Here is a 27,361-nt window from a genome sequence, read left to right as displayed (position 1 = left end):
TGGATGGGCCTGGCTCCCTGCCCCAGCACCAAACCAGCTCTGCTCCTCACTAAGGCCTGGAATTGAGCATCCTGGGGAGGATCTCCTCGCACCCCGCGCAAGTCTGGATCAGAACATCCCCAGAGTTCCCTGGATATTCTTGCTGGGAAAACTCTCGATCCTCCAACTGTCCATCTTCCCTGTTTAAGTGTAAGTCCCATGTCAGTGGGTACCATGTCTGTGGGGTCAGCCGGATACCCCAGCCTCAGCGCAGGGTGCAGCACATAGTAAACATGCAACAGACACCTCTTACACGACTGAGTGAGCAAATGGGCCAGCAAGGTCCTGGTTAGGCCTGAGATCGTCTCAGCAGAAGGGCTGTGGGTAGAGCCCCTAGCAGAGAGGTATGGGGCGTGGAGCACCTCAGGACCGTGTTCTCTGGGTCCAGATCAGGTATGGGAGACAGGTAAGCATGCTTCCTCTCCCACCCCCACTGCTCTCCTGGAAACCAGCGTCATCGTTCCCACCTGGCAGTGTGTCCTGGTGTTCTGGGAAATGCCACTCCAGGGAGGTGGGGGGTGGTGCAGTGACCTGTGACATCCGAACCCACACCTACCTCTGTCCGTTGGGGGAACACAGCCCAGGCAGCTCTCTGAAGGGGTCCATTTCAGGAGCTCCAGAGCCCTGGTAGCTAAACACCCATGTGAATCCCAAGTGGCCCCTCAGTACAGCAAGGCCTCACTTAAGGTTGTCGGTAGGTTCTTGGAAACCATGACTTTGAGGGAAACAGCATAAGATGAAAAACAATTTCCCCACAGGCTAATGGAGATAATCAAGAGTTAAGCTCCTAAGACATATGTCTGGTCACAAAAACAACACCAAACTTCCAAAGAAAGACCAAAACACCTCTACTATTAGACACCAAAATACATGTGAGCTGTGCATACACTTAAGAAAGATTTGTCAAAACAAGTAAGATCACTGTTTACTCACTTATTCCAGTTCCAAGTCACGGGTGGCCAGAGCCCATCCCAGCTGCTCGGGAACAAGGCGGGAACCAACCCTGGCCAGGACGCCCTCCCATCACAGGGCACACATGCCCACACGCCCACACGCCCACACACCCCCTCCCATCACAGGGCCCACACGCCCACACACCCCCTCCCATCACAGGGCACACATGCCCACACGCCCACACCCCCCCTCCCATCACAGGGCACACACGCCCACACGCCCCCTCCCATCACAGGGCACACATGCCCACACGCCCACACACCCCCTCCCATCACAGGGCCCACATGCCCACACACCCACACACCCCCTCCCATCACAGGGCACACATGCCCACACACCCACACACCCCCTCCCATCACAGGGCACACATGCCCACACGCCCACATACCCACACGCCCACACACCCACACACTCACACATCCACACACTCACACATCCACACCGGGACCATGTGGACGTGCTGATGAACCTGACAGGCACAGGTTTGGGATGTGGCAGGAAACCGGGGGTAGGTGGGTAGGGGTGCCTGCAGAAGACCCATGCAGACGTGGGTAGAACGTGCAAACCCCACACAGACAGTGGCCCCAGCCAGGAAATAATTTTTTTCTCATCAATGTTGTATAACAAAACATTATTTGAGGGCCTGCTGTAGTTTCTTTTTTTTTGTTTTTTGAGACAGTCTCACTCTGTTGTCCAGGCTGAAGTGGAAGTGGCACAATCACAGCTCACTGCAGCCTCAACCTCCCGGGCTCAAGCGATCCTCCTGCCTCAGCCTCCTGAGTAGCTGAGACCACAGGTGCAGGCCACCATGCCCAGCTAATTATTTTTTTTTGTAGAGATGGAGTCTCACTATGTTGCCCAGGCTGGTCCTGAACTCCTGGGCTCAGGTGATCCTCCTGTCTTAGTCTCCCAAAGTGCTGGGATTACAGGTGTGAGCCACCGTGCCCTGCCTGCTGTAGTTTTATCTCTAAAACGGGGGCAGAGCAACCCTGATTCACCATCCTGTGAAACTCCCACTTCGAAGGAGATGAGCAGATACACTACTGTCAATTATGCACATGGATATCTTTTTGGTTGTTTCTGAAATTGCTTTTGTAGTAAATCCCATGTGGAATAACAGCAACAAATCACTTTACTGAACTCTCCAGGCATTCCACTATCCCAAGTGAGATAAACGAACTGATCATGGAATTTTCACCAGGACCTTCGGAGGTGGGCCCTACTCTCTCCAGCTCACAGCTGAGGAGGCTGAAGGAAGCCCAGGCAGCTGACTCTATTACCCCAACTGAGCAAACAGCAGGGCCAGAGCACATTCCCCGAACTGTAAGGCCCAAGGCTCCTGCTTCTGTTTCCCACTCTCCTGACATCGCAGCTCCTTGGAGAGGCTGCTTAGAACACCAAGGCCTGGGCCCTGATTCCCACATCCCATCCTCCAGGGTCGGGGAGTGAGGGGGGAGACAGGAATCTGCATTTTAACCAGCACATTGCCCCCAGCCGCAGTTGTGCAGACTGACTCTGTGAGCCTCGAGTTTCTCATCTGTGAAATGGGCCACTCCTTCCCTACAGGGCTGCTGTGGGAATGGAGGCAGGGAAATGCGAAGTAGTCATTTGGAAAACAGCTGAGAGGTACCTGGCAGAAGGCTCCACTGAGGAGGATGCCTCTGGGTGGCCTGACCAGCTCCTCCACCTCCATCCCCACCACAGGAGCCCTTGCGGGCATGCAGGGATTTCCAAAAGCCAGCACCCAGCACAACAGGGGCTGTGGCCGGGACTCCTGGGGCTGCTTCTACTGGAGGCAGGAGTGGACCCAGAAGCCGCTCACCAGTCACTGGGGCTGCTGGGGCCAGGGACATCATACCACATGGTATCCTGTGCAATACTTTTCCAGGCAACAACAGCATGTGGCAAACCACCTTGTGAGTCCACAGCAAAGGCAAGAACACGCAGTTTCACACATTTGCACACTCATACCTACACGTACACACAGGTGCTTCTTGGACAAACAGGTGACTTTCCCCAGAGATTCTCTCCCTTGGCCAAATCCACATGCCCTCTCTCCTCTGGGCTATTACTGCCAGCGAGCTTAGGTGAGGTGAAGATTCCAAAAGGACAGCTGTAACACCGTCACCCATGGGGCCAGAGTCCTGTGTGGGACCTGTGTCAAGGTCCACACATAGAAATACCTGTGCAAACCAAACAGTCAACACAGCCACATGTGCTGAGCACGTCCCATGGCTGAGTGCCATGCTGAGTGATGTACATGTTATCTCACTGACACTCTACTGTCCCCCGGGAGGAAGGTACCATTACCATCCCCGCTGATGACACAGTAAGTTGTTGGCAGGTCAAGACAGGCTTCAAGTAGGAGAGCTGAGGTTCAGACACAAGAGGAAGACCCTGCTCATTTACTATTCAACACTTTTTTTAAAAAAGGACTCTCAGTGTCCTTGGCCCTAGGGACCTGGCAGTGAACAAGGCTGAGCTGGTCTCTGTTCTCATGTCACTGACGGCCTAATGAGGAGCTCTGGAGATCAAGCTCTTAATCACTAGTCTCTACTATTTCCCAAAGGCCAGTGGCTCCTTTCAAAAGGGACACTTCCCTGCCTGGGTCCCTGGCATCCACTGTCAGCATGAAGCCCACTAAGAAGACCGTATGAGGAAGCGTCTGAGAGCCAGGAGACCTCTCTGACTTCACATCAGCCAGCAGAAACCAGCTCCTGCAGGCTAACGAGCCGACAACGGGCACCTGGGCAGACCCTGCCCGGGTTTTGGAAAACGAAAAGCTGCCTCTGGGACTCACTCTTTTCAGCTCTATCCATTCCCAAGGCCATCAGGGGGTGGCCTTGATGGTGTCTTTAAGCACAGGGCTCAAAGTGGGGGCACAAAAAATGCAACACTGACACTCCCTCCTAAACAAATGATGGCAATGCACCTGGCAATGCACCCGATGCTTTGGCGGTCTCGTGCCGGCTGGCTCACCTACTGGCAGGCGGAGGCCTGATCACAGTCAGAGCCTGGGATTTCCAGACACAGGCCTATCTCTCCAGGAACCTTTAGAAAGACATCTCTTAAAGAAGATCTCGGGCAAATCTCCTACTTGGGATGGACTCATATGAGCTGCTGACATGAGTGGGGTGCTGACCATGTGTCGGGGCGCTCACACTAACAGCCCGTTACTCTTGTTTTGCAAATGAGAAAGTGGCACAGACAAGTCAGTGACTGGCCCAAGGAGCCAGTAAGTGCAGTCCTTTTACCCAGGGAGCCTGTCTTGGGCACGCAGACTCTAACTGCCACCTCCTCACTAGGTGGAATTAAGTCAGTCACACTGGAAGACCGTCCTCATGTCTGAGAGGGGTCCCCGGGCACCTGAAGCCCCTGAGGTGACCACACCCCCACTCCCTGGCTAGGCCCTGCAACCTGATCCTGGCTCTCACATCTTGTGCTTTAAGGTCCAAGAGGTCTGCCCAGCAACAGCCCTGGGCTGCCATGTGGCCACTGAGGTCCATTTTTCCAGATGTATTGGAAATCCAATTTTTTTTATATTTTATTTTTTATTGAAACAGCGTCTTGGTCTGTCACCCAGGCTGGAGTGCAGTGGCACAATCTCGGCTCACCACAACCTCCACCTCCAGGGTTCAAGTGGTTCTCCGGTCTCAGCCTCCTGAGTAGCTGGGACTACTGGTGCACGCCACTACACCGACTAATTTTTGTATTTTTAGCAGAGACAGGTCTCACCATATTGCTCAGGCTGGTCTTGAACTCCTGACCTCAGGTGATCCACCTGCCTCGGCCTCCCAAAGTGCTGGGATTACAGATGTGAGCCACTGCACCTGGATTTTTAATTTATTTTTAGAGATGGAGTCTCGCTCTGTTGCCCAGTTTGGAGTACAGTGGCGCAATCTCGGCTCACTGCAACTTCCGTCTCCTGGGTTCAAGTGATTTTTGTGCCTCAGCCTCCTGACTAGCTGGGATTACACGCACATGCCATCACGCCCGGCTAATTTTTGTATTTTTAGTAGAGATGGAGTTTCACCGTGTTGGCCAGGCTGGTCTCGAGCGCCTGGCCTCAAGTGATCTGCCCGCCTCAGCCTCCTAAAGTGCTGGGATTATAAGTGTGAGCCACTGTGCCCAGCTGGAAATCCAAATTTTTATGTGAAATATTTTCATTCAAAAATGCTGGCATAAAATTCAAATTTTTTAAATTAAAAGGGCCAAATAATCACATTTGTGGGCAAAACTCAACCTCTGATGCCACCAGTTTGCACCCTCTGCTTTAGAAGACCAAATGTGTCAGGAAGTTTCATAAATGCAGGAAGAAAAGAGGGGCCCCACCCTGAAATAAGACCTAGGGCTATAGGAGGCTCTTGTTAACTCCACACAGCAACCGCTTGGGGTCAGGGTTATATCCCCATTTGTAGATCAGAAAACAGACTCAGAGAGGTGAAGTGAGCTGCCCGAGGACACACAGCGAGTGGGTGGGAGCACCAGGACCAGCACCCAGGTCCACCAGACTCCAAAGCCCTAGGTCTCTTCGCACTACACTGTGCCCACCTCCCTCTACTCCCCTGAGCCCTCAGCCCAGCTGTCCCAGGTCTGCCTGGCAGCATGGAACAGTGCCTCTAGAACAGCCAAATCCCGGGTGGCTGACTCGTCATGCTCCGGTGAGTGTGGGGCAGGCGGAGGCCCAAGCAGGGTGACGTGCCTGTGTGGCTCCACTGTGAGGGGCCTGGCCCAGGGTGGGGTGGGGCGCGGCAGGGAGGAGGCGGGTAGGCGAACCTTCTCATGCCCTCCTTTGACTCAGGGTTAACTCAGCTCTGACCAATCACCTGGCTTCGAGTGTGACCCAGTTTTGCAGCTTGGCCAACGGAAGCCGAACTGGGGAAAGTCAGGCAGGCCCGAAAGGTGGAACCAGCTCCTGCCACCTGGCTTGCTGGGTACATCAGGGTGACAGTGAACCCATCCCGGGACCCCTCTAGCTTCTGTATTTACTAATTCTAATCAGCCCAGGGCTTTGACACACACCCAACACTAGATCAGATCACTCCACCTCGGTTCTCTCACCTGTAAAATGAGACAAATAAAAGCCCCAACTTCATGGGTCAGAACCGAAGAAGATGATATTTATAGTCTGTAGCACTGCTCCTGATACCCCAGAGATGCTCAGGGAATGTTTTCACTTCTACTATCACCACCTACCCACCCCTGTTCCCTGCAAATGTCTAGCACTGGCAGCTTCCTTCCTCCCTGCCTTCCAGAAACAAGTTGAGTGCAGACAGCGTGGGTGAGGTCTTGTGCTATGCACCAGGACAGACAGGAGATCCACAGCTGCTGTCACTGAGGGTATGTGAGGACCTGACATTCACCAAGATACATATGACTCCTGCCATCAGCTGGAAAAGGTACGGGATTCCAATTCAGAAAAGCTGTGTTCCCACAGGTGTGACCCCTAACTCTCAACCCCCCGAAGCCTCAGCTCCTCATCTGCAGAGAAAACAATGATCCCTAATGCACACACATCTTCAAAGGTTTCCTGAAGTCTTAGTCCCGTCACTCGCTTTTGTGATGGTCATTACTAGGTTAACAAAAATTTGTGGTACCCAGTTCCAGAGTCACACTGGGAACATAATGGGGGAACACTTATTCAGGGTCTCCCCAGCTTGCCTGACCCTAAGAATCACTGAGGACACTGGTGAAAATGCAGATTCCCAGGCCACCTGAATCCGACTCACTTGGATCCACACAGGGCCCCAGGTGATAAGGCAAACCGGCCAGTTTGCTAGAAAGAGCACAGTTGCTCAACTCAAAAACAGGCAACTAAGATTTCCAGGGTTAGGTGCACTAACTGAAAGCATCACTTTCTGGGGGTCAGAAAGTAGAGCTAGGGCTTGGGTCTGTTACTTTGCCAGAGGTATGACCCTGAGCCAGGTCTGCAACTTCTCTGGGTCTCCATTTCCTCAAAATGGGAATAATTACAATGACGCCCAGGCAGGAGTGAAGGTGGAATGTCAGGTGTCTTCTCCCTCCCGACTGCCTTACTCCTGTTCTGGGGACTAACACGGCTTCAAGCAAGGGGAGGTGGCATGTGGTGGCCTCCCATCAGGACAGGTAGTGGGCCACCCCCCCCTCCTTCAGGCAGGGCCTCAGTAATGTCTGACTTCCCAATTCCTCGGGACTCAGTCAAAATAAATTCTTTCAGATGTGCTTAGGAGAAAACTAGAAACATTTTCCAAACACAAAGGGATATGGCAATGAAGTCCTCCATCCTTGTGGAGGTGAACACCTGTGCCACATTGCAGGAGGGTCTCAGCTGGACCCTTCCTCCCTGTCTCTCTACTTCATTCAATCAATATTTACTGACTACCGACAGTGTGCAGACCCTGGCTCAGCACCAGGATCCAGTGATGAACAAATAGATATGGCCCCTGCCCTTGAGAGCTTAGACTCCATCAAGGAAGACAGACATAAGATGACAAACCGCATAAACAACTGCAACCGGGCTAATTGTGCCAAGTGATCTGAAGGACCTGTCTAGGCGTCATAGAAAGGTGCGGCCAGAAAAGGGGTGGCAAGTGACCCAGCTTAGGGTGAAGAGGCGGTCTGGGAAGATCTTCTTTTGAGGAAGAGTACTAGTTAGCCAAGCTAATCCAGTTAGCTCCTTCTCTGTAAACTCTCCATCACCGCATCTACTTTTCCTTCCTCCTCAGCACTCATCACAACGGAAAATAAGCACCTGGGCAATGATTTGTTCCCTGCTGTTCTGCCCATCTTCCCCAACAGCCTGGAATCATCAGGAAGGTGGAAACAGTGTCTGTCTTGTTTTCCCCAGAATCCCTCCAATAAATTTTTGATGGAGGGAAAAAAGGAATGAACCCCACTTCCCTGGTGGTTAAATGACATCAGATCTCACCGTGAAAAAAGTTATTCCCTGTTCAGCTCTCTTTTGAGCATGCTCAGAATATCAACAAGAAAGTCTCAGGGTAGTACTACTATGTCTTCAACACCTCCTCTCTCTAGCACTTGCTAATATCTCCTTTTTTTTTTGTTTGAGACGGAGTCTCGCTCTGTCACCCAGGCTGGAGTGCAGTGGCGCGATCTCGGCTCACTGCAAGCTCCGCCTACCGGGTTCACACCATTCTCCTGCCTCAGCCTCCCGAGTAGCTGGGACTACAGGCGACCGCCACCATGCCTGGCTAATTTTTTTTGTATTTTTAGTAGAGACGGGGTTTCACCATGTGGGCCAGGATGGTCTCGATCTCCTGACTTCGTGATCCGCCCCCCTCGGCCTCCCAAAGTGCTGGGATTACAGGCGTGAGCCACCGGTGCCCGGCCCGCTAATATCTCCTTTTTAACAGACCCAGCAACTTCACCAGGCACCAGAAGCTAGTGAGAACAAAACACATTGCAATTATGTGTATCAATTTATAGCAGGTGATGTTGCTTTTCCATTTTCAAAGATGTTATAAGGTCACCTTTCAGCAATAAAAGTGTTAGGTTCAAAAACTGATTACTTCAAAGAAAAATTATTAAGTAAATAACACATGTGGCCGGGTGCAGTGGCGCATGCCTGTAATCCCAGCACTTCGGGAGGCTGAGGCGGGCGGATCACGAGGTCAAGAGATCGAGACAATCCTGGCCAATATGGCAAAACCCTGTCTCTACTAAAAATACAAAAATTAGCTGGGTGTGGTGGTGTGCACCTGTAGTCCCAGCTACGCGGGAGGCTGAGGCAGAAGAATCACTTGAACCCGGGAGACAGAGGTTGCAGTGAGCCGAGATCACACCACTGCACTCCAGCCTGGCAACAGAGCAAGACTCTCTCTCAAAACAACAACAACAACAAATATGTGTGTGTGTGTGTGTGTGTGTGTGTGTGTGTATATATATATATGCTGTTTAGGAATCTGCCAAAAATCATGATGATAGTAGCAGAATAGTGGAAGGGTGAAAACCACTGACTTCAGTTACCATGGTAGAGACATGTTTATTAAGGTGCTCATGAAAGCCCTTTCTTTCCTCGTCCCCTGGGCTCGCTGCTAGACTGTATTTGCTGACCTCTCCTGCAGTTAGGTGTGACCAGGTCTCTGAGGTCTGGACAAAGGAGTGTGAGCAGAAGTAATGGCCCCACATCTTGACCTGCCACCCAATTGTCCCCATCCTCCTTTCTCTCCCCACCACTGCCAGGCCAAGGAGAGGATCTAGCATACCCCAGAGGAGGACAGAGCCAGAAGACGGAAGGAGTCAAGGCCTCTGAGTACCCAGGGGGAGCGGAGCACCCCATCTTCTGCTGGGACTTCACAAGCAGTCATCAAGTCCCAGCATAAGTTACACTGAGCAAAAAAATAAATGCATGTTGCATGACAACACTGAGATTTGCAGGTTGTTTACAGGAATTAGCTGACTTAGGCTAACACAAAGGAGGCATCTCTAGTCCAATTTCCTACCCATCCATAAATCTTCTCTGACAGCCTGGATATCCTGGTGTTTTTTTCTGTTAACGAACAGATACCAAGCACCTAACAGATGCCAGGCACAGTTCTAACGGCTTTTCAGAGACAAACTTATGTAGTCCTCACGGCAGTCAAGAGTCACCTCCGGAATCCACAGCAATGAGCTCCAGACAGGCCCACCACACGTAAAGGGCCTAAAAGACTCTGGGTCAAGTCTCACGCTCACCTCTTAAAACACTTCCCTGTGCCAGGAGAAACCTTCCTAGTCCTTTGAAGGTTACTCTTATGACATGGTTCCTATAGCTCTTCTTATTGGCTCTTCTTACAAAGGGCACAGGGCATAACCCAAAGACTGTGGAGTGGGGGCCCAGATCAGCTGCAACCCTAGCTCTGCCCTCTCCCAACTCAGAGCCAAGACAGTTCCTCCCACCCTGCAGGTGTGTAATGACGGTGAAATGAGGTCAGAACTGTGAACGGCCTGACCTCAGCCTGGCACAAGGGGCAGGCCGGGCAGGACAATGGGTTCTTACAAGCTCCTGCTCCTGCCCCATCTTACGCTGCTGGGCTCAGAAGTGAGTCAAAGTACCCAGTGCTGGGCGTCCTGCACAGACAGTGCAGAAAGAGGCACTGTTAAGTCACGTAGCATCACACAAGGGATTTTAGATGCTGGGAGTCAGTCTACTTCCCTCCAGGAGGGTCAGTTTACAGGAAAGGCGGGTGCGGGGGGTTGCGGGAGGGGGAGAAAGACCACCAACCCAAATGAGGACTTAACCAGGTACCGAAGGCCCACATCACCAGAGAGGTCAAGTGCATGCCATGGACCCCCATGGGATGTGCTGAGAAGGGGACTTCACCTCTGGAGATGCTTCCCCAAAACCATAACCCTGTCCAATCAGGAAGAAACATCAGACAAACCCAGGCTGGGGACATTCTACAGGATGCCTGGACTGTCTTCCTCAAGGCTGCCGAGGTCATAGAAAACAGGGACCGACTGAGAAACTACCCCCACCCAGAGGAGCCTGGGGACACACGGGCTCTGAATGCAAATGTGGGAACTTGGATGGGCTCCTGGGGTGCCACGAGGACATCAGTGGAAAATGGGCAAAATCCAAATAAAGCGCAGAGTTTAGAGAATATTCATGAGCAAAGGTCAGCTTCTTAGTGGTGAGAATGTGGTAATGGAAGGTGGGGACCCTCGCGGAATGGATGTAGGGTGTCTGTACTAGCTTTGCAGCTTTTCTGTAAATCTCAACTATTCCAAAATAAAAAGTGTATTTAGTTAAAAGAGAGAAGCAAAATACCAGAATTAAAGCATGACTTTTAAATCATGGGTTGAAGAGCTGGGGTTGTCTGTTTGGCTCAGCACTATGTCCCCAGTTGCTAGAATGATACCTGGCACACAGGCCTTCAATCCATGTGTCCAACCAACAGATGACTCTATGGCCCAGCCTGCTCCTGGTCTGTGGACAGGGGACCGGGGCACTGGTCAGAGCGTCCTCCGGCAAGATGACCAGCTCTGCCCGCTGCCCATAGGCAGTGCTGCATTTCCTCCTGACTCCCCCGGCAGGGGCTCAGCATCATCTCTTGCCCACAGATGCACAGGGTGGTAGGAAACGGTCACCAGGCCTGGCCTCCTCTCCAGCAACCAGGGCCCCCAAGGCTTCGACTTCTACAGTGCGTTGCTCCCAAGGCAATAGACTGTAAACACAACTGAGTAGATGGGGGTATCCATGGAGGGGTTGCAAGAAAATCAAGGCAACAACCCTCCCCTCCTGGGGCATGAAACCGGCTAAGCCAGCTTCGGCCTGGAGACAGGCACTCGGGTCTTAGCTGCGTCACCTGCTGTTTGTGATACCTCGGCCAAGTCCTGTCCCCGCTCTATACCTCTGCGTCCTCCTCAGGAAAATGGGAACGGGAAACGGCTCCTACCGGACTTGAGGATGGACTGAGGGAATCCAAGAAAAGCCTTTAGTCTAGCACTCGATAAGTAGGGACTATTGTGGGCCCTACTGCTGTCACAGCATAGCCCTGGGAAGTCACCTGACAGACACCCCAGGGGCTGAAGATATTGAAGGATCTGGAGAAAGGGTGTGTCATTCTAAAGGGACCTGGGCCAGCCCTCGGACCAGCAAAGAGGCCAGCAGGTCCAGTGGCAGGGGCCGGTGGTGCCATTCCTGCACCATCAGAGGAGGGGAGCCCCAGCTGACACCTGAAGGAATCAAGGTCCTAGGGTCAGGCCAGGTCCAGGGTGGGACGGGGCTTAGTGTGGGATGGGCCCCCGAGACTGCCTGTGCCCAAAGCAATTGACTTGTGAGTCCCTCACTCCTCTGCCTCCAGCCTCAAGTCCACGCCCACCCACCAGGCCACCTCCCAGGAACCCAAGGTCCTGCCCACCCCGGGCTTGTCCTGGTCACACTGCCATGTGCGACACAGAGGCAGCACCTTGCCTGTCACAGGCCATCGTCAGCCCTCAGAAGGATTTGTTTGGTGTTTAACAGAAATAAAATTGGAATCAGTGGCCAACCATTTTCACACAATTTATCAGATCTTCACTGTCTCTTGAAAAATCAGGGCATCTGGCCGGGCGCGGTGGCTCAAGCCTGTAATCCCAGCACTTTGGGAGGCCGAGATGGGCGGATCACGAGGTCAGGAGATCGAGACCACCCTGGCTAACACGGTGAAACCCCGTCTCTACTAAAAATACAAAAAACTAGCCGGGCGAGGTGGCAGGCGCCTGTAGTCCCAGCTACTCGGGAGGCTGAGGCAGGAGAATGGCGTGAACCCGGGAGGCGGAGCTTGCAGTGAGCTGAGATCCGGCCACTGTACTCCAGCCTGGGCGGCAGAGCAAGACTCCGTCTCAAAAAAAAAAAAAAAAAGAAAAAAAAAGAAAAATCAGGGCATCTGTAGGCAGTAAGCAACAGAGCTGCAGGACAGCTGTCCCTTCCCTACAGGGCCTTGCGCTCCAGGTGGCCACGGCCCACATCTTGCCCAATCACCTACTGAGGTACCTGCTGATACATGGGGGCGCCTGAGTGTGTGACCCTCTGGCCACTTTTTCCCTTACCACAGATTGGTGTTTGACGTCTATGGCCGTGTGGGTACCACAAAGGGAGAGGGGTCTAACTCTGGGTCTGGCCATCCCAGGTGTTCTCATGTGATCGCATCTGTGCCCTGCAAACCCCGGAGGCCCTGGTTTTACCACGTCCACCCACCAGAAGACCCACCACTGACATCTATCACAGCTCAGCGAGGTGCACAGGACTGTGCCGCCAGGAAAGGCAGAGGAGGGAAATGTCCTCCCGCCTCCGAGTACACTTGTCTCACATTCCACATGAGCTTATCTCACCCTCACAAAATCCCTGCAAAGAAAGTATGAACACCCTACTTTGCAGATGAGGAAAACTGAGGCTTGCAGAGGCAAAGTGTCTTGTCCTGGGCCCCGCAGCTGGTAAACACTGAGGAAGGGATTTTAATCCAGAGAGTTCTGTCGAATGAGTGCAATGTGAGGGTCGGTTCCAAAGGCACTTGACAGCGTTCGCCAGGGGACCTGTGGTCAGTCCCCAGAGGGGTGTGCAAGGTAGAAGGCCATTTGGAAAGGGTGGCCAGGGTTGGACCGCTACATACGACTTTCCCCTGAAGACTTGGAGATACTTTCTGCACACCATGAACATACTCTTGGACCCCGCAAGACATCAACACAGCCAAATATCACCAGGGTTTCCCAAAGTTCTCAAAGGATACGCTATGTAAATTCTATATGTCGGTAACTCCTGGTGTGAAAGTTGGAGGGGAGAGAAGATCTACTGAAGAATAATAAAAATCAACAGGAAGAAAAATCAGCAAGGCAGGATAGCACCGTGTGAGGTGCCAGGCTCTGGGATCCCAGCCCCGCACCTCAGCAGCTGTGTCCCAGGCCATTCCCATTCCAGCTCTGTGCCTTGGCTTCCCATTTAAGAACTGAATTAATAAAGAAAACATCTGCAAACCACATACCTGATAAGGGGCTAATATCCAGAATATATAAGCACCTCCTCAAACTCAGTGGCAAAAATAAACCCCTATTTTATTTTATTTTTGAGACGGAGTTTCCCTCTGTCACCCAGGCTGAAGTGTAGTCGCACAATCTCGGCTCACTGCAACCTTCGCCTCCCGGAGGTTCAAGCTGTTCTCCTGCCTCAGTCTCCCAAGTAGCTGGGACTACAGGCGCATGCCACCATGCCCAGCTAATTTTTGTATTTTTAGTAGAGATGTGGTTTCTCCATGTTGGCCAGGTTGGTCTCAAACTCCTGACCTCAGGTGATCCACCCACCTTGGCCTCCCAAAGTGCTGGGATTACAGGCATAAGTCCCCATGCCCGGGCAAAAAAAAAAAAAAACCCCAATTTTAAAAAGCACAAAAAAATGTGAATGGGTAGTTCTCAAAACAAGACATATAAATGGCCAAGATCTTGAAAAGATGCTCAAAATCCCATTCATCAGGGAAATGCAAATAAAAATCACAATGAAATAGCACCTCCATACCTGTTAGGATGGCTATCACCAGAAAAACAAAAGACGTGTTGGCAAGATGTGGGGAGAAGGAACCCTTGTACACCATTGGTGGGAAGGTAAGATAGTGCAGCCACCATGGAAAACAGGAGGAAGATTTCTCAACAAATTAAAAATAGAGCTACCATAGGATCCAGCAGTCCCACTTTTGGGTATTTATCCAGAAGAACTGAAATCAGGATCTCAAAGACATCTGCACGCCCATGCTCACTGCAGCATTATTCATAACTGCCAAGATGTGGAAACAACCGAAATGTCTATTAATGGACAAATTAACAAAGAAAATGTGGTATATATACACCCTGAAATATTACTCAGCCTTAAAAAAGGAAATTCTGTCATTTGTGACACCACTGATGAACCTGGTGGACATATGTCATGTGAAATAAGGCAGACACAGAATGACAAATGCTGCATGATTCCACTTACATGAAGTATCTAAAACAGGCAAATATGGCGAAACCCCATCTCCACTAAAAATACAAAATTAGCTGGGCATGATGGTACATGCCTATAATCCCAGCTAGTTGGGAGTCTGAGGCAGGAGAATTGCTTGAACCCGGGAAGCGGAGGTTGCAGTGAGCCGAGATTGCACAATTGCACTCCAGCCTGAGCAACAAGAACGAATTTCTGTCTCAAAAAAGAGGGTGCTCTGATGTTAGGTATTCTTACCACACAAAAAATAACCAAATTAATGGTGTGACCACAGCATGACAGCATGAGATGTAAGGGGTGATGGAGATGGAGCTGTCCTATATCTGGATGGTGGTGGTGGTTATATGGTAAATCTTAAATTTCATAGAACAGTGCACAAACACACATTAATTTTATCATATGCTAACTTTGCCTAGCCCAGTGCTCAAGACATTACAAGCTGAAGGGCCGTAAGGCATTGCTAATAAGATCAGCATTACTTCTCCTCCAAAGATATTCAAGACCCAGACCAGAATCTGGGAAAGGAAAGCTAATGTATGGAGGGGCTATTACAACACTAGTCCTTAGTACATCAGGGACATCTGGGTCCTCTGACTATACTAACTGTAATTACAGCCAGGCCTCTCATCTCGAATAGGGCTCCCACCTTTTGGAGAAACAGAATGGTTTGTCCATTTCAAGCGGATCTTCCTTCCTGTGTAGCTGTGCTGCCTGGCAGGTGCCAGGAGGAAGGCTAATTGTCAAGGGCATGAGGATTACGCTGTCAGATGCACCAGCTGTGACCCAGTATTTCTGAGGGTCAGTTTCCCTGGACATAAAACAGGAAGGATCATGCCCACTCAGAGGGAGAGGAGGTATCTGTAAAGGGCCCCGTATGTCCCCTGGCTCTTGGCTGTAACAGGGAACCCTGAGTTCACCCTGCCTCCCCCGTGGGTCAAGAATTTTTTTACACAAATACAGCCAAACGTTGGAGGTTTTTTTCCTGTCCTGTAATTTTCCCACATACACAATCAATGTAATTAAGTTAATAGACCTAAAAGTTAAAGTTGACAACAGACAATTAAGCTAATTGCCACTTCCTTAAAGGATCAATTAGGGCTGTGTTTCCCAAACTGTGTTTTGAGAAATGGTACTAGCCGCTCCATAAACAACAGGCCATCTGAATCTATACATGTGGCAATGCTGGGCCGAACCAAATAACTCTGGTTCGTTCAGTGCTGGACTCTTCAGAGCCCTTAGTGAGGCAGCCAGTGCGGCATGGAGAGACACAGAATGGTGGACACTGAGTCAAATCAATCATACAGACCAGGGCTTTATACATTTTAATGAATACATGAATCACCTGGGGATCTTGTTAAACTACAGATTCAGATTCCAGGTGGGCATTGAGATTCTCCACTTCCAACAAGCTCCGAGGTGCTGCTGAAGCGGGCATCTGGGACTGCACTTTGAAGAGCAAGGATATGAGTAGAAAGTTACGGCCCCTCACTGTCCACTTTACTGGTGGGGTAACAGATTTGCCGAAGGTCATGCAGGAGTGATGGGTGGGACCACAACTCCATGCCCCAGTCTCCCGAGGCAAGGCTGTCCACCGCCACCGACCTGGCTTCCCTGGTGCTCTCAGCACTGCTTCCTATTGGTTCTCCCAATTCAGAGCAATTCTCCTCAGTCTTGGCTGTGCATTAGAATCACATGAGAGACTTTAATGTACAGCCAGGGTTGAGACTCACTGATTTAGATGTACCGGGTAAGCCTCACCCCAAACGCCCTCTTCACACCCTGCCCTATTCACACCCACGCCTGATGAAAACTGGCTAGGAGTAACTCCAAATAAAATATGAAAGGATTACCAGATGGGGAATGCAACTTAACCAGGACACAGCTGACTAAAGCCCTGTCTCCTGCTACTACAGCACCATAGTCAGGAGTCCAAACTGCCTTGGGAGGAGAGCACATTCCATCTCATTCCACATCCCAGCAAGCAGGTAAACACGATGCTCTAAGCTGGAAAACCCCCAGCGGCCAGCACGGGAAAACTGAGCCCCTCGAGGGTGATGCCATTAGCCGGCGTGAGGGTCTTTAAAGACAATTTCAGAATCAGGTGTCAGGCTACATGAGGCTGGGGGGAAAAAGTTGATGGCTTTAAGCTTCTTAATGAGCGCTGCTGGGTGAGGATTAGTGAAGAGAAATCCAATGAATCCAATTAGAAGAGTTCTCAGTTCTCTCTGAATTTAGTGAATGGAAAAGAGAAAGCTTTAGAGATGAACCTACAGGACACAGTGGAGCTCTGGTGCCAAAAGGCAGTGTTCCAATCCCAGCTCCAGGAACAGGAACGACCGTGTTTCCGAACTCTGAGGCACCTCCACTGGCTCATCTGTAAAGTGGGGTAACAACAGTGCCTGCCTTGTAGGACTGTGGGGAATTAAATGGGCTGACACAGTGAGATCCTCACAACAGTGCCTGGCACTAGCAAATGTTCAATAAACACGAAATACTGACCTTTTCACATAATTTTCTCTCTGGTCTAATTTTTATTTTCTTTTTGCCCCGATTTTTTTTTTTTTTTTTTGAGACGGAGTCTCGCTCTGTCACCCAGGCTGGACTGCAGTGGCCGGATCTCAGCTCACTGCAAGCTCCGCCTCCCGGGTTCACGCCATTCTCCGGCCTCAGCCTCCCGAGTAGCTGGGACTACAGGCGCCCGCCACCTCGCCCGGCTAGTTTTTTTTTTTGTATTTCTTAATAGAGACGGGGTTTCACCGTGTTAGCCAGGATGGTCTCGATCTCCTGACCTCGTGATTCGCCCGTCTCGGCCTCCCAAAGTGCTGGGATTACAGGCTTGAGCCACCGCGCCCGGCCTTTGCCCCGATTTTTAAGCCTGTGTGTGTGTGTGTTTTGAGACAGGGTCTTGCTCTGTTACCCAGTGTGGAATGCAATGGCATGAACCTGGCTCACTGAAGCCTCCACCTCCTGGGCTCAAGTGATCCTTCCACCTCAGCCTCCCAAGAAGCTGAGACCACAGGTGCACACCACCACGCCCAGTTATTTTTTTTTTTTTCCATAGAGATGGGGTCTTGCTATGTTGGCCAGCTTGGTCCTGAACTCCTGCAATCTTCAAGCACTCCTCCCGCCTCGCCTCAGCCTCACAAAGTGCTGGGATTACAAGTGTGAGCCTGGCCTACATTTTTTTTTTTTTTTTTTTTTTTTGAGACAGAGTCTTGCTCTGTCAGCCACGCTGGAGTACAGAGGCAAAATCTCAGCTCACTGCAACCTCCGCCTCCCGGGTTCAAGCAATTCTCCTGCCTCAACCTCCTGAGTAGCTGGGATTATAGGCGTGTGCCACCACACCCGGCTAATTTTTGTATTTTTAGTAGAGACAGGGTTTCACCATGTTGGCCAGGCTGGTCTCGAACTCCTGACCTCAGGTAATCCGCCTGCCTCAGCATCCCAAAGTGCTGGGATTACAGGCATGAGCCACAGCACCCGGTCCCTATTTATATTTTTTAAAACTTGCCGTAAAGTATATGTTCTTGTCAGCTTCCTTGGAATTCTTTCTGGAAGAAACAACAAAGTAGAAATACAGGCATTCATGTTAGCTGCTCTCTACTGAATGTTAACTCTGTGCTCAGAGGCCCCTGTGGTGGCTGGGGCTTAGCTTGGTGTAGGAACTGATGGGGCTACCAGGGTCCCATTCCTTATTGGGGCCTAAGGAATTAAGACTGGGCCAGGTGCAGTGGCTGATGCCTGTGATCCTAGCACTTTGGGAGGCTAAGGAAGGAGGATTACTTGAGGCCAGGAGTTCAAGAACAACTTGGCCAACATAGCGAGACCCCATCTCTATATAATTTTTTTTTTTTTTTCTTTTTTGAGACGGAGTCTCGCTCTGTCGCCCAGGCTGGAGTGCAGTGGCGCGATCTCGGCTCACTGCAAGCTCCGCCTCCCAGGTTCACGCCATTCTCCTGCCTCAGCCTCCCGAGTAGCTGGGACTACAGGCGCCCACCACCACGCCCGGCTAGTTTTTTGTATTTTTAGTAGAGACGGGGTTTCACCATGTTAGCCAGGATGGTCTCGATCTCCTGACCTCGTGATCCACCCGCCTCGGCCTCCCAAAGTGCTGGGATTACAGGCTTGAGCCACCGCGCCCGGCCTATAATTTTTTTAAAAAAAGAAATTCACACTGGATCCTCAGAGCAATGAGACCCGAAAATATCAGATCAACTTTGGAAAGCTCACTAGGAGTCCTGCGGAGGTCTGGGCTATCCCAGAGGGGGAGAGACCACTCGGAAGGCCAGAGTGAAAAGTGGTAGAGGCCAAACCAAGGCCCTGCAGCAGGGCCAGCCCATCAGGGCCGCAGGACCTGTGCAGGTACACAGGGTCACACACTCAGAGGGGTCCATGCTTGGCTGAATGCTCTGCTGCTGCCGTCCTGAAATTCTTAATACTCTTTCAAAAAGGGACTCCACATTTTCATTTTGCACTGGGCCCCACAAATTATGGGCCTGATCCTGCACTGCAGGGACATCGCACTTGCCCCTACATCTACTCTACCAGGTGAGGCAGCGAAGTTTACACTCCCTCCTTAAAATGAAGAAATAGAGGCTCCGGCAGGGGAAGTCAATGATCCCCAGGGCGCATCTGGTCAGTGCCAGTACAGCGGCACCCCCCAGGTCTTGAGGTTTCAACATGGGGGCTATCACTGTGGGACAGCAGCCACCTGCACCTCCCGGAAAGCAGTGCTCAAGCACCACTGCGCCTGGGTACAGAGCTTCCGGATGCCGTTATCTTCCCTCCTCACCCACCCTGGGCTGGTGTGCAGGAGGCAGCAGGTGCTACTGGCCCCAGGCCAGCCGGAACTGGGAACAACACACACGGATGTGGGTCACAAGGTCAGTTCCACAACCGCAACATCCAGCCATTAGCGAAACACTTTAACAAGAGCAAAGCAAACACAATAAATCATTGAAAGCTCAGCCTCCCTCCCCTGTGCTCTGCCTCCTTCCTTAACCCCAAAAACAATCTAGAAAGGGCAGATTCAAGGGTGGAGAGGGGAGATTTCTCCACTAATGGCTGAAAATCTGCCCACTGAAGCTGGCTTATCAAGTCACGCCATGTCTATGGCTTCCTTGACAGATTTCAAGAGGCATCTCCAAGGATCAACTTTGGCTCGAGCACAGTTCTAGGTGCTAGAGATGCAACCTTGAAGCAGCCAGATTTTTATCCTGCCCTCAGGAGCTCATGTACTAATGGGAGGAAGAGAGAAGCAGCATGATAATTAAGTGAATTATATAGTGTGTTGGGAGACGATGGGTGCTTAAATAAAATGACACAAATAAATATGGCAGCCAAAATGGATGGGGTGCTTACTCTGTGTCTAAATGCTTTCCGCGCCGCCCCATTCCTCAACTGTTCTACTTAGGTGGGTACTCTACTCACTCCCATTTCACAGACAGGACAACACAGAACTCAGTTGCACCAGGCTCTACAGGCCGTAAGAAAATCAGAAATATCCGTAGGGAAGGGCAAGAGTGCACTATTTTTCCTGCTTCTGACTTTAAGAGGAACATGAGCAGGAAGACCGGTTTTCTCCCTGCTCTTGAACTGGGGGAGGAGGACTAATCATGGTATAACCCTCTCCACTCCCCACAATTCTTAAAAGAGCTGACAGGATGGTGGGCCCCTCCGAACTCTCCCTTTTCTCCCAGATCTAAGGCTTTGGCGCTAACGGCACCGAGTTCAAATCCCAGCTCCACCAGTTCATGCACTGCATGGCCAGAGCAAATGGCTTCCACTCGGTGGAGTTCCCCTCTCCTTTGATTTAAAATGAAGATTAAACTCCCTCTCTCAGGTGACAAGGGAATCGATGTCTGCACCCCAAAGTATGTGTACAGCGGTAGATCCTCCTTGCGTGCCAGTTCACACACACCCCCACTCCTGGGACCCCATCAAGCCCTCCTCCCTTCTCTCGGAATGCAAAGAGAGCCAGACCACACGCCACCCACCTCCCCACAGTGGGGCCTGTGGCAGAGGGCTGAGCATGGAGTGGACACTTGATAAATGTACACTGAAGAGGAGGAAGGCACATGGGGATGGTAGAACCTTCTGTAGAACCCAGGTCCTTGAGCCTTGTAGTTCACAGAGCTTAAAGAGTGCAGGTTTGCTGGGCACACATGGCCATCCTCCAAGGTGCAAATGTGAAGCACTGAATCCATTCTCACCATTCCGCAGCGAGCCCAAGCCCTGGGGGTATTTCCTAGTTAAGCTGGGCCCCCTGGCATCTGGGCACTCAGGAACCTGAAGTATGCCAAGGGAGCCCCAGACTAGCCAGCTTCTCAGAGCTGAGCGTTTCTCTCTTTAAATATCAATGCCTGATACAGGCCCCTTCCAAGGCCAAAGGCTAGGGCTGGCCTCACCCATTTTCCTTACTTCCCTTACCTGCCCCTCCAAGCCACCAATTCAAGGAGCACATGGTTGGGAGCCATGTGTGACCTGAGACCCAAGTCTACCTTTCCCATTTAGCACCCATAAAGTCCAAGATAAGGGCCTCATCCCTAGAGCCTCATTTCCTCCTCAGAAAGACGGAAGGGTGAGGTGCAGGGAGAAAGGATTAAAAGATCAAAAACATCAATCTCCCCAGCAAGCTCAAAATCACCAGAACCTACTGAATCACACAGGGGTGAGGGAGGAGGGGGTAGGAATCTCTATGGTCCGCCTGGGAAAGGGGAGGCTTTGTGGAACCAGGAATTGATGTGCCCACCACAGCTCTTATGATGCTATTAGGACTGGCCTTGAATTCCATCAGAAGGGCTTTCCTTGTTCAAAACTGCCTGGGTCGGCGAGCCTCAGGGCTGCCTGGCAGGGGCAAGAAGCCGGCAAACATTTGCTAACTGGTATCAGTGACCAGGACAGGCCGGAAAACCATGTCAGCCAATCAAGAGGTCCAAGGCCGGTGTCCTCTTTGGGCTGAAACCCCAATATATCCCACGCTATGGGGGTCACGGCAGGCTAAGGGCCTTTCTCCCTGCGTAGACTGTCACTTGACACTGCCTTCACACATAAGAGGAGGGGTAGAAATACCTCCTGTGGCACAGGCGTCTTAATCACTATTTTGTGGATGCGGAAAACCCCTCCTGGAGAACAGCCCCATCCACTAATGCCCTATCTCTGAGCTCCAAATCATGCCAGACTCTGTTAAGGGTGTTTCATGCACTTAGGCGTCACAAGCGGATACCTTATTTTTAGCCCCAATTTGCAGGTGGTGAAACTGAGAGCGCTCAGAGACTTGCTGAGGTCAGTCAGCCGAGCAGCGACAAGGAGTTCTGAACCCAGAGCCCTTGCCCCTAACTTCTAGAATGTACCGAGCTGTTCAGTAGAAAGGGCAGAGCCAGGATTCTAATCCAGCTCCTCCCTGCATTAAAGCCCTGCTCTTTTCCCAGCCAAAAAACAAGTGTGGCTGCCTCAGGCCAGAACATCCCGTGGGACTCCACACCTCAAAGGAACCTCTGGTGGAGATCTCTTCCCCCGCAGGCTTCCAGAATGCCCCATGCAACCTAGACCATGAGGCAGCTGGACCCCACAAAGGGCCCATTGTGGTGACTGCAGAAAGCCAAGGCCAGACCCCGGTGGCCCTTCTGCAGAGCCCTGCCCAAGGCGCCTCCTCCCCTTCCCATGGTGCCCCCATACCCAGAGGACGGGGCTGGGGCTGAGGGGGCGGGGGAGGGGCGGGGGTAGGCCTCTAGATCTGCCCGGCCTGGGGGAGCCTCAGGCTACAGAAACCTAAAACCCTCCAGCTGCCGGCAGGCTGCAGGGGGCCCCAGGCCCCTCTGGGCTCATTCCAGGTGCCCTGCCCCACCTGTCAGCTGGGGTGGGGTCCACCAAGGAGTCTCCGTAGAGGAAGGAGAGGGATGCTGGGGTGTAAGGGCTGTTCCCATCTTGGGGGACGGAGAAAATCTCTTTCCTAGTGTGGGGGAGGGGAATGCAAGGTATCAGGGCAGGCTGGGGAGGGGGCTCGGCGGAGGGAAGGTGGGTGGATTTGTCTCCCTCTGCACGAGGGGGGCCTCCGCGGCTCTGGCTTGGCTTCGTGTGCGGCAGGGGGCTCGCCTGGGGTCCCTAGAGGCCTGCCGAGGCATGCACAGGGCGGGGGGCCGCTTTTGCATACAGGGCGGGAGGGGTCCGCGGCGTGCCGGGACGCTACCTCTGCCCGCGAAGGAAACTCCCGAGTGGCCGGGGTCGCCACACTCACCTCCTGAAGTCAAAGGGCATCGTGCCGCCGCCGCCGGGGGTGGGAGCGCTGCAGGCCAGGCGGGCCACGGCGCCGCGTGGGTCCGAGCCCGCTGCCAACGCCTCCTCCGGCCGCCCCGCCCCCGCCGGCCGTCCCCCCGACACTCGCCACTCGCCACTCGCCTCCCGCTGCCGGGAAGTGACGCTCCGCGCAGCCCATTGGGCGCCGCCCGCCCAGCCGCCCCTTCCGCCACCCGGTTAAAGGGGCCTGCGGGCCGGCAGGGAAGGGGCGGAGAGTCGAGGCTGTCGGAAGGGAAGGGAGTCCACCAACGACCTCAGTACTCGTTCCTTCAAGCCTCCCGCTTAGATTTCTTCTCCGTCTCTTTGGATGACCTCGGACAAATTCTCTGCTTCTCCGAGCCCCGTTTTTTGCATTTGTAAACAGTTTCACTGAACTGTGATTGAGTGGGGGGGTGATACAGACTTTGGCCGTGAACAGCGTCTAGCTCTGAGTGAGGGCCTAATACTGTTGGGGAAGGGAAGAGGTCGGGCATCCTAGACTAATAAGGTGGACCCACCTCTGCGCCTGCTGTGCCTCTCTGGGAAAGCCACTGGGCTTCTCAGAGCCCCCCGCCCCTTTTGCACATCTGCACAAAGAGGACGGTAACACCTACTTGAGGGCGTTTTCCTGGGGATCAGCTGAGAAACAGGAGACTGGCTTAGTACGGTGCCAGGCATCTGAAACTACTGAGGCTGGCGGTGGCTGTCCCTGCTTCCATCTGCCCCTGTGGTTCACTTCAGTGGGTATTCATAGAGCACCTGCTCTGAGCCAGGTCCGTCCAGAACATGCAGGGTTGTGGCAGAGGCAGATGGGGCCTGCACTGTGACTTGGCCAACGTGGACTGTGCCGATTGTCTCCTTCTTAGAGCCTCAGTTTCCTCCTCAGGAATACAGAGCAACTGCCTCCGTGGCTGCTGGATTAGAGGAGATGGTAGTTGAGGTCACATAAGACCTGAGTAGGGGAAACTCACTCTAAACTTCCCCCAGGTTCTGTCACTGGCCCTGTCTCCAAGGTTGTGGTGGCACAGGGCTTGAAAAAACCCGGGGGAGAATGGTGAGGACTTGGGTTCAAAAAGCAGAGTCAACGGAGTTTCCTCCTGTGTAAATAGAGGGGAACCGCAGTGCCGGTTCCTCCAGGAGGATTCAGAACGGACAGCACCAGCACGGGGTCTGGGGTAGGGTGGTGTGGTGATCCAAACCCTTCCCCTGGAGCATATGCCGGACCTGATCTCTGCGTTCCCTTTTCATTCATTCATTCCTTCCTTCATTCATTCAGTGTCAGTGGTCTGACAGTGTTGGGGGAGAGAAGGAAATCTCAGCCTGAACTGGAAACCTAGTGGCAGCAGGGAGAGTTAAGGGGCCCTGAGCAGCCACTGCTTCCAAATAGCCATTCGTTGGCCCTGTGTGGGAGGAAACCATGCAATGATGGATCTTTGACCTCGCATCCTCCCTCCTCAAAATGTGGTCCACAGATCAGCCACATGGCCATCACAGGACATACTCTTGTCCCCAGGCCAGACCTACTGAATCAAGTGTGCATTTGGGATGATCTCCAAGGTCAGCAAATGCCTGGTACAAAGTAAATGCAAGACAGGGTTGACCATCATTGCTCTTTTTGAGTGGGGATAGAGCTCCCAACTTTTGGCTGGGCATGTGGGTGCTCACAATGAAAGCTGTGTTTCCCAGCTTCCTCTGTAGCTAGATGTGGCATTGAGAAGTAAAGGGAAGTGTCTTGTGGGGCATCTGGGATAGTTGGTATGTCTGCTTTACCCTCTGTGTCCCTTTCTCCATCTGGCTGCTGGGAATGTATGTGTCACCATCCTGGACCATAAGGTGGAGGCCACACAGAGCAGAGCAACAAGACAAAAAGAGCCTGAGTTCCTGTCTCTGAGTGGCAAAATACCTGTCCTCAAACACCTGCCCAAGAGAAACAAACATCTATCTTATTTAAGCTATTGTTATTCTGTATTTTCAGACACTTACACCTAAACCCAATGCTGATACACCTGTGCAGCCTGGTTAGCTACTTGACTGCTCCAGTGCTCATGGACTAGGCCAGTCCCCTATTATGTAATCCCATGGTAACCTGTAGGTTTCATTGGGAGAACTTGGCATGATGTGTGATTAGGTTATTACTAATTTGCTAGTAACTGCCTCCCTATCTGAGTGAAAGATCCCTGAGAGGAGCCTGTCGGGGGGTAGGGGGCTAGGGGAGGGATAGCATTAGGAGAAATACCTAATGTAGATGACAGATTGATGGGTACACAAAAGATGATGCCATATACAAATAGCACATGTATACATATGTGACAAAACTGCACGTTCTGCACATGTATCCCAGAACTTAAAGTATTAAAAAAAAAAAAAAAAAGACAGTTCCTTGAGAGAAGGTGGTATCATCATCATATCCTAGCATCCTGCCATAGCCTGTTCATGCTGGGGGTGCACTAACTATGCATTGAAGTCTGAATGGAGGCTTCCCAGGGAGACAGGCCTTCCCACAGAACAAAGGATGGGAGGGGAGGTATTAACATGGGCCTCCGCTCTGAGACTGGTGAGGTCTGTGAGCAGATCAGGGTGTCAGTCCCAGATGGTCCATCCACTCAGGAGCCCGTGGGAGATGGAGCTAAGAAAATCAGACTGTGTCTGCAGTATGTGGAAAGGCTCTGGGTCTCTTTGAGCAGAGGAGTGACAATAAAAGTTAGGTTTTTGGATTATCAGTCTTGTGGAACCCTGTGGTAGGTAACCAGACTCCAGTGATCCTGATCTCCTGGTATTCCCATGCCCTTCTAGAATCACCTCCCACAATGAATAGGGCTGACCTATCCTGTGTAATCAACAGGATATTGCAGAAATGACAGTTATGACTCCTGAGGCTACGTCACAAAAGACACTGAGGCTCTGCTTAGCCACTCTTGAATCACTCGTTCTGGGGGAAGCCAACTGCCCTGTCCTAAAGAGGCTCAACATGATTATATAGGGGTCTGGTCGGTGAGGAATGAAGCCTCCCACCAACAGCCATGTGAGTGGGCTCTCTTGGAAGTAGCGGCTCAGCCCTGATCAGGTCTCCAAAGCTGCATCCCCAGCCCACAGCTTAACCACAGGCTCTTGAGAGACCCTGAGAAATACTTAGCTTAGCTGCTCCAGAATTCCTGATCCATAGAAACTATAAGATAATAAATGTTTGCTTTAAGCCATTAAGTTGTGGGTAATTAGTTACACAGCAGTAGATAAATAACAGAGACTCCATCCTCATTTTTTTTTTTCCTACCAGTAACTTCTCCCTGTCTTCTTCCATCACACCCCCTGCCAGCCTGGGGAAATAGAAAACCACTTCGGACTCAGATGACTCTCTGCTGGGTGACCTGGACCAGTTGCTTAACCAGCTGGGTGTCTAGGTATGAAATGAAGGTTAATAATACCTTACCTGTGGCAGGTAGCCTCTGAAATTGCCCCAATTAACCCACCTCTTGGTATTCATACCCTTGTGTAATTTCCTCCCTTCAAGTGTAGGCTGGACTTATCGACTCATTTTTAGTGCACAAAATATGGCAGAAGCGATGAGCATGTTGCTTCTGAGATTAGGTTTTCAAGAGATGGTGACTTCTGTCTTGGACACTCTCTTGCTATCTCTTGGATTAGTCACCCTGGATAAGCTGGCTTCCGTATTGTGAGGCAGTCCTAAGGAAAAAACCCTGTGGATGAGTTTGTAAGCGATTCTTCTAAGACAGACTCAGGCCTGTAATCCCCACACTTTGGGAGGCCGAACACCTGAGGTCAGGAGTTCAAGACCAGCCTGATTAACATGGTGAAACCTGTCTCTACTAAAAATACAAAAAATTAGCCTGGTGTGGTGATGGGCATCTGTAATCCCAGCTACCTTGTGAGGCTGAGGCAGGAGAATTGCTTGAACCCAGGAAGTGGAGGTTGCAGTGAGCCGAGATAGTGCCATTGCACTCTAGCCTGGGCAACAAGAGCAAAACTCCATCTCAAAAACAAACAAACAAACAAAACAGTAACACAAACGATAGCTGATGAGGGGAAAAATATCACAAAAAAACTCATGTTTTAAGAAAGTGTAAGAATTTGTGTTGGGCTGGATTCAAGGCTGTCCTGGGACACATTGAAAGCCATCCTGGGCCATAGGCAGCCTGCAGACCACAGGTTGGACAAGGTTGAGCTAAGGCCTGACAACAACCCCGTGAATGAATTTGGAAATGGATCCTTCTGCTCCAGTGGAGCCTTGACATGACCCCAGCCCTGGCCCACAGCTTGACTGCAACCTCATAAGAGACTCTGAGCCACAGGCAGCCAGTTGAGTTGCACCTGGATTCCTGTGTGATAACAAATGTTTGTTGCTTTAGCCCCTAGGTTTAGGGTAATTGGTTATGCAGTAGCAGATAACAAATACATTGCCCTAAGACAGAGCTTGCTGTGAGGACGGAGTAACATGTATAATGCCCACACATAGTAGGTGCTAATTCATTGCTTGCCTAATGAGTCAGTCAATAAACAAATGAATGTTCTATAACACAGAATGTTCTCTGAATCCAAATGCTCACTCCCTTCCACCCACTCCTGTCAGAAACGTCACCAAAAGTTGTTTTAAGCAGAGAATGGCTGGATCAGATTTGTTTTTCTGTAATGGGAGATTGGTTTGTGTCC

The 27,361-nt window shown here is 51.6% G+C and overlaps 1 protein-coding gene across 1 annotated transcript in view; it reads right to left on the bottom strand.

The window, feature by feature from the left end:
• Window positions 1–22,862, bottom strand: part of ERGIC1 (endoplasmic reticulum-golgi intermediate compartment 1) — a 121,528-nt gene extending 98,666 nt beyond the window's left edge. Inside the window, exon 1 of the mRNA XM_025386953.1 lies at window positions 22,659–22,862. Within this exon, the coding sequence (XP_025242738.1) occupies window positions 22,659–22,678 (20 nt within the window). The 5' untranslated portion in view covers window positions 22,679–22,862. The remainder of the gene's footprint in view (window positions 1–22,658) is intronic.
• Window positions 22,863–27,361: the final 4,499 nt, after the last annotated feature.

This window comes from Theropithecus gelada, chromosome 6, assembly GCF_003255815.1.
Source record: "Theropithecus gelada isolate Dixy chromosome 6, Tgel_1.0, whole genome shotgun sequence".
Taxonomy (NCBI): Eukaryota; Metazoa; Chordata; class Mammalia; order Primates; family Cercopithecidae; genus Theropithecus; species Theropithecus gelada.
This window is presented reverse-complemented; position numbering and strand designations above follow the sequence as displayed.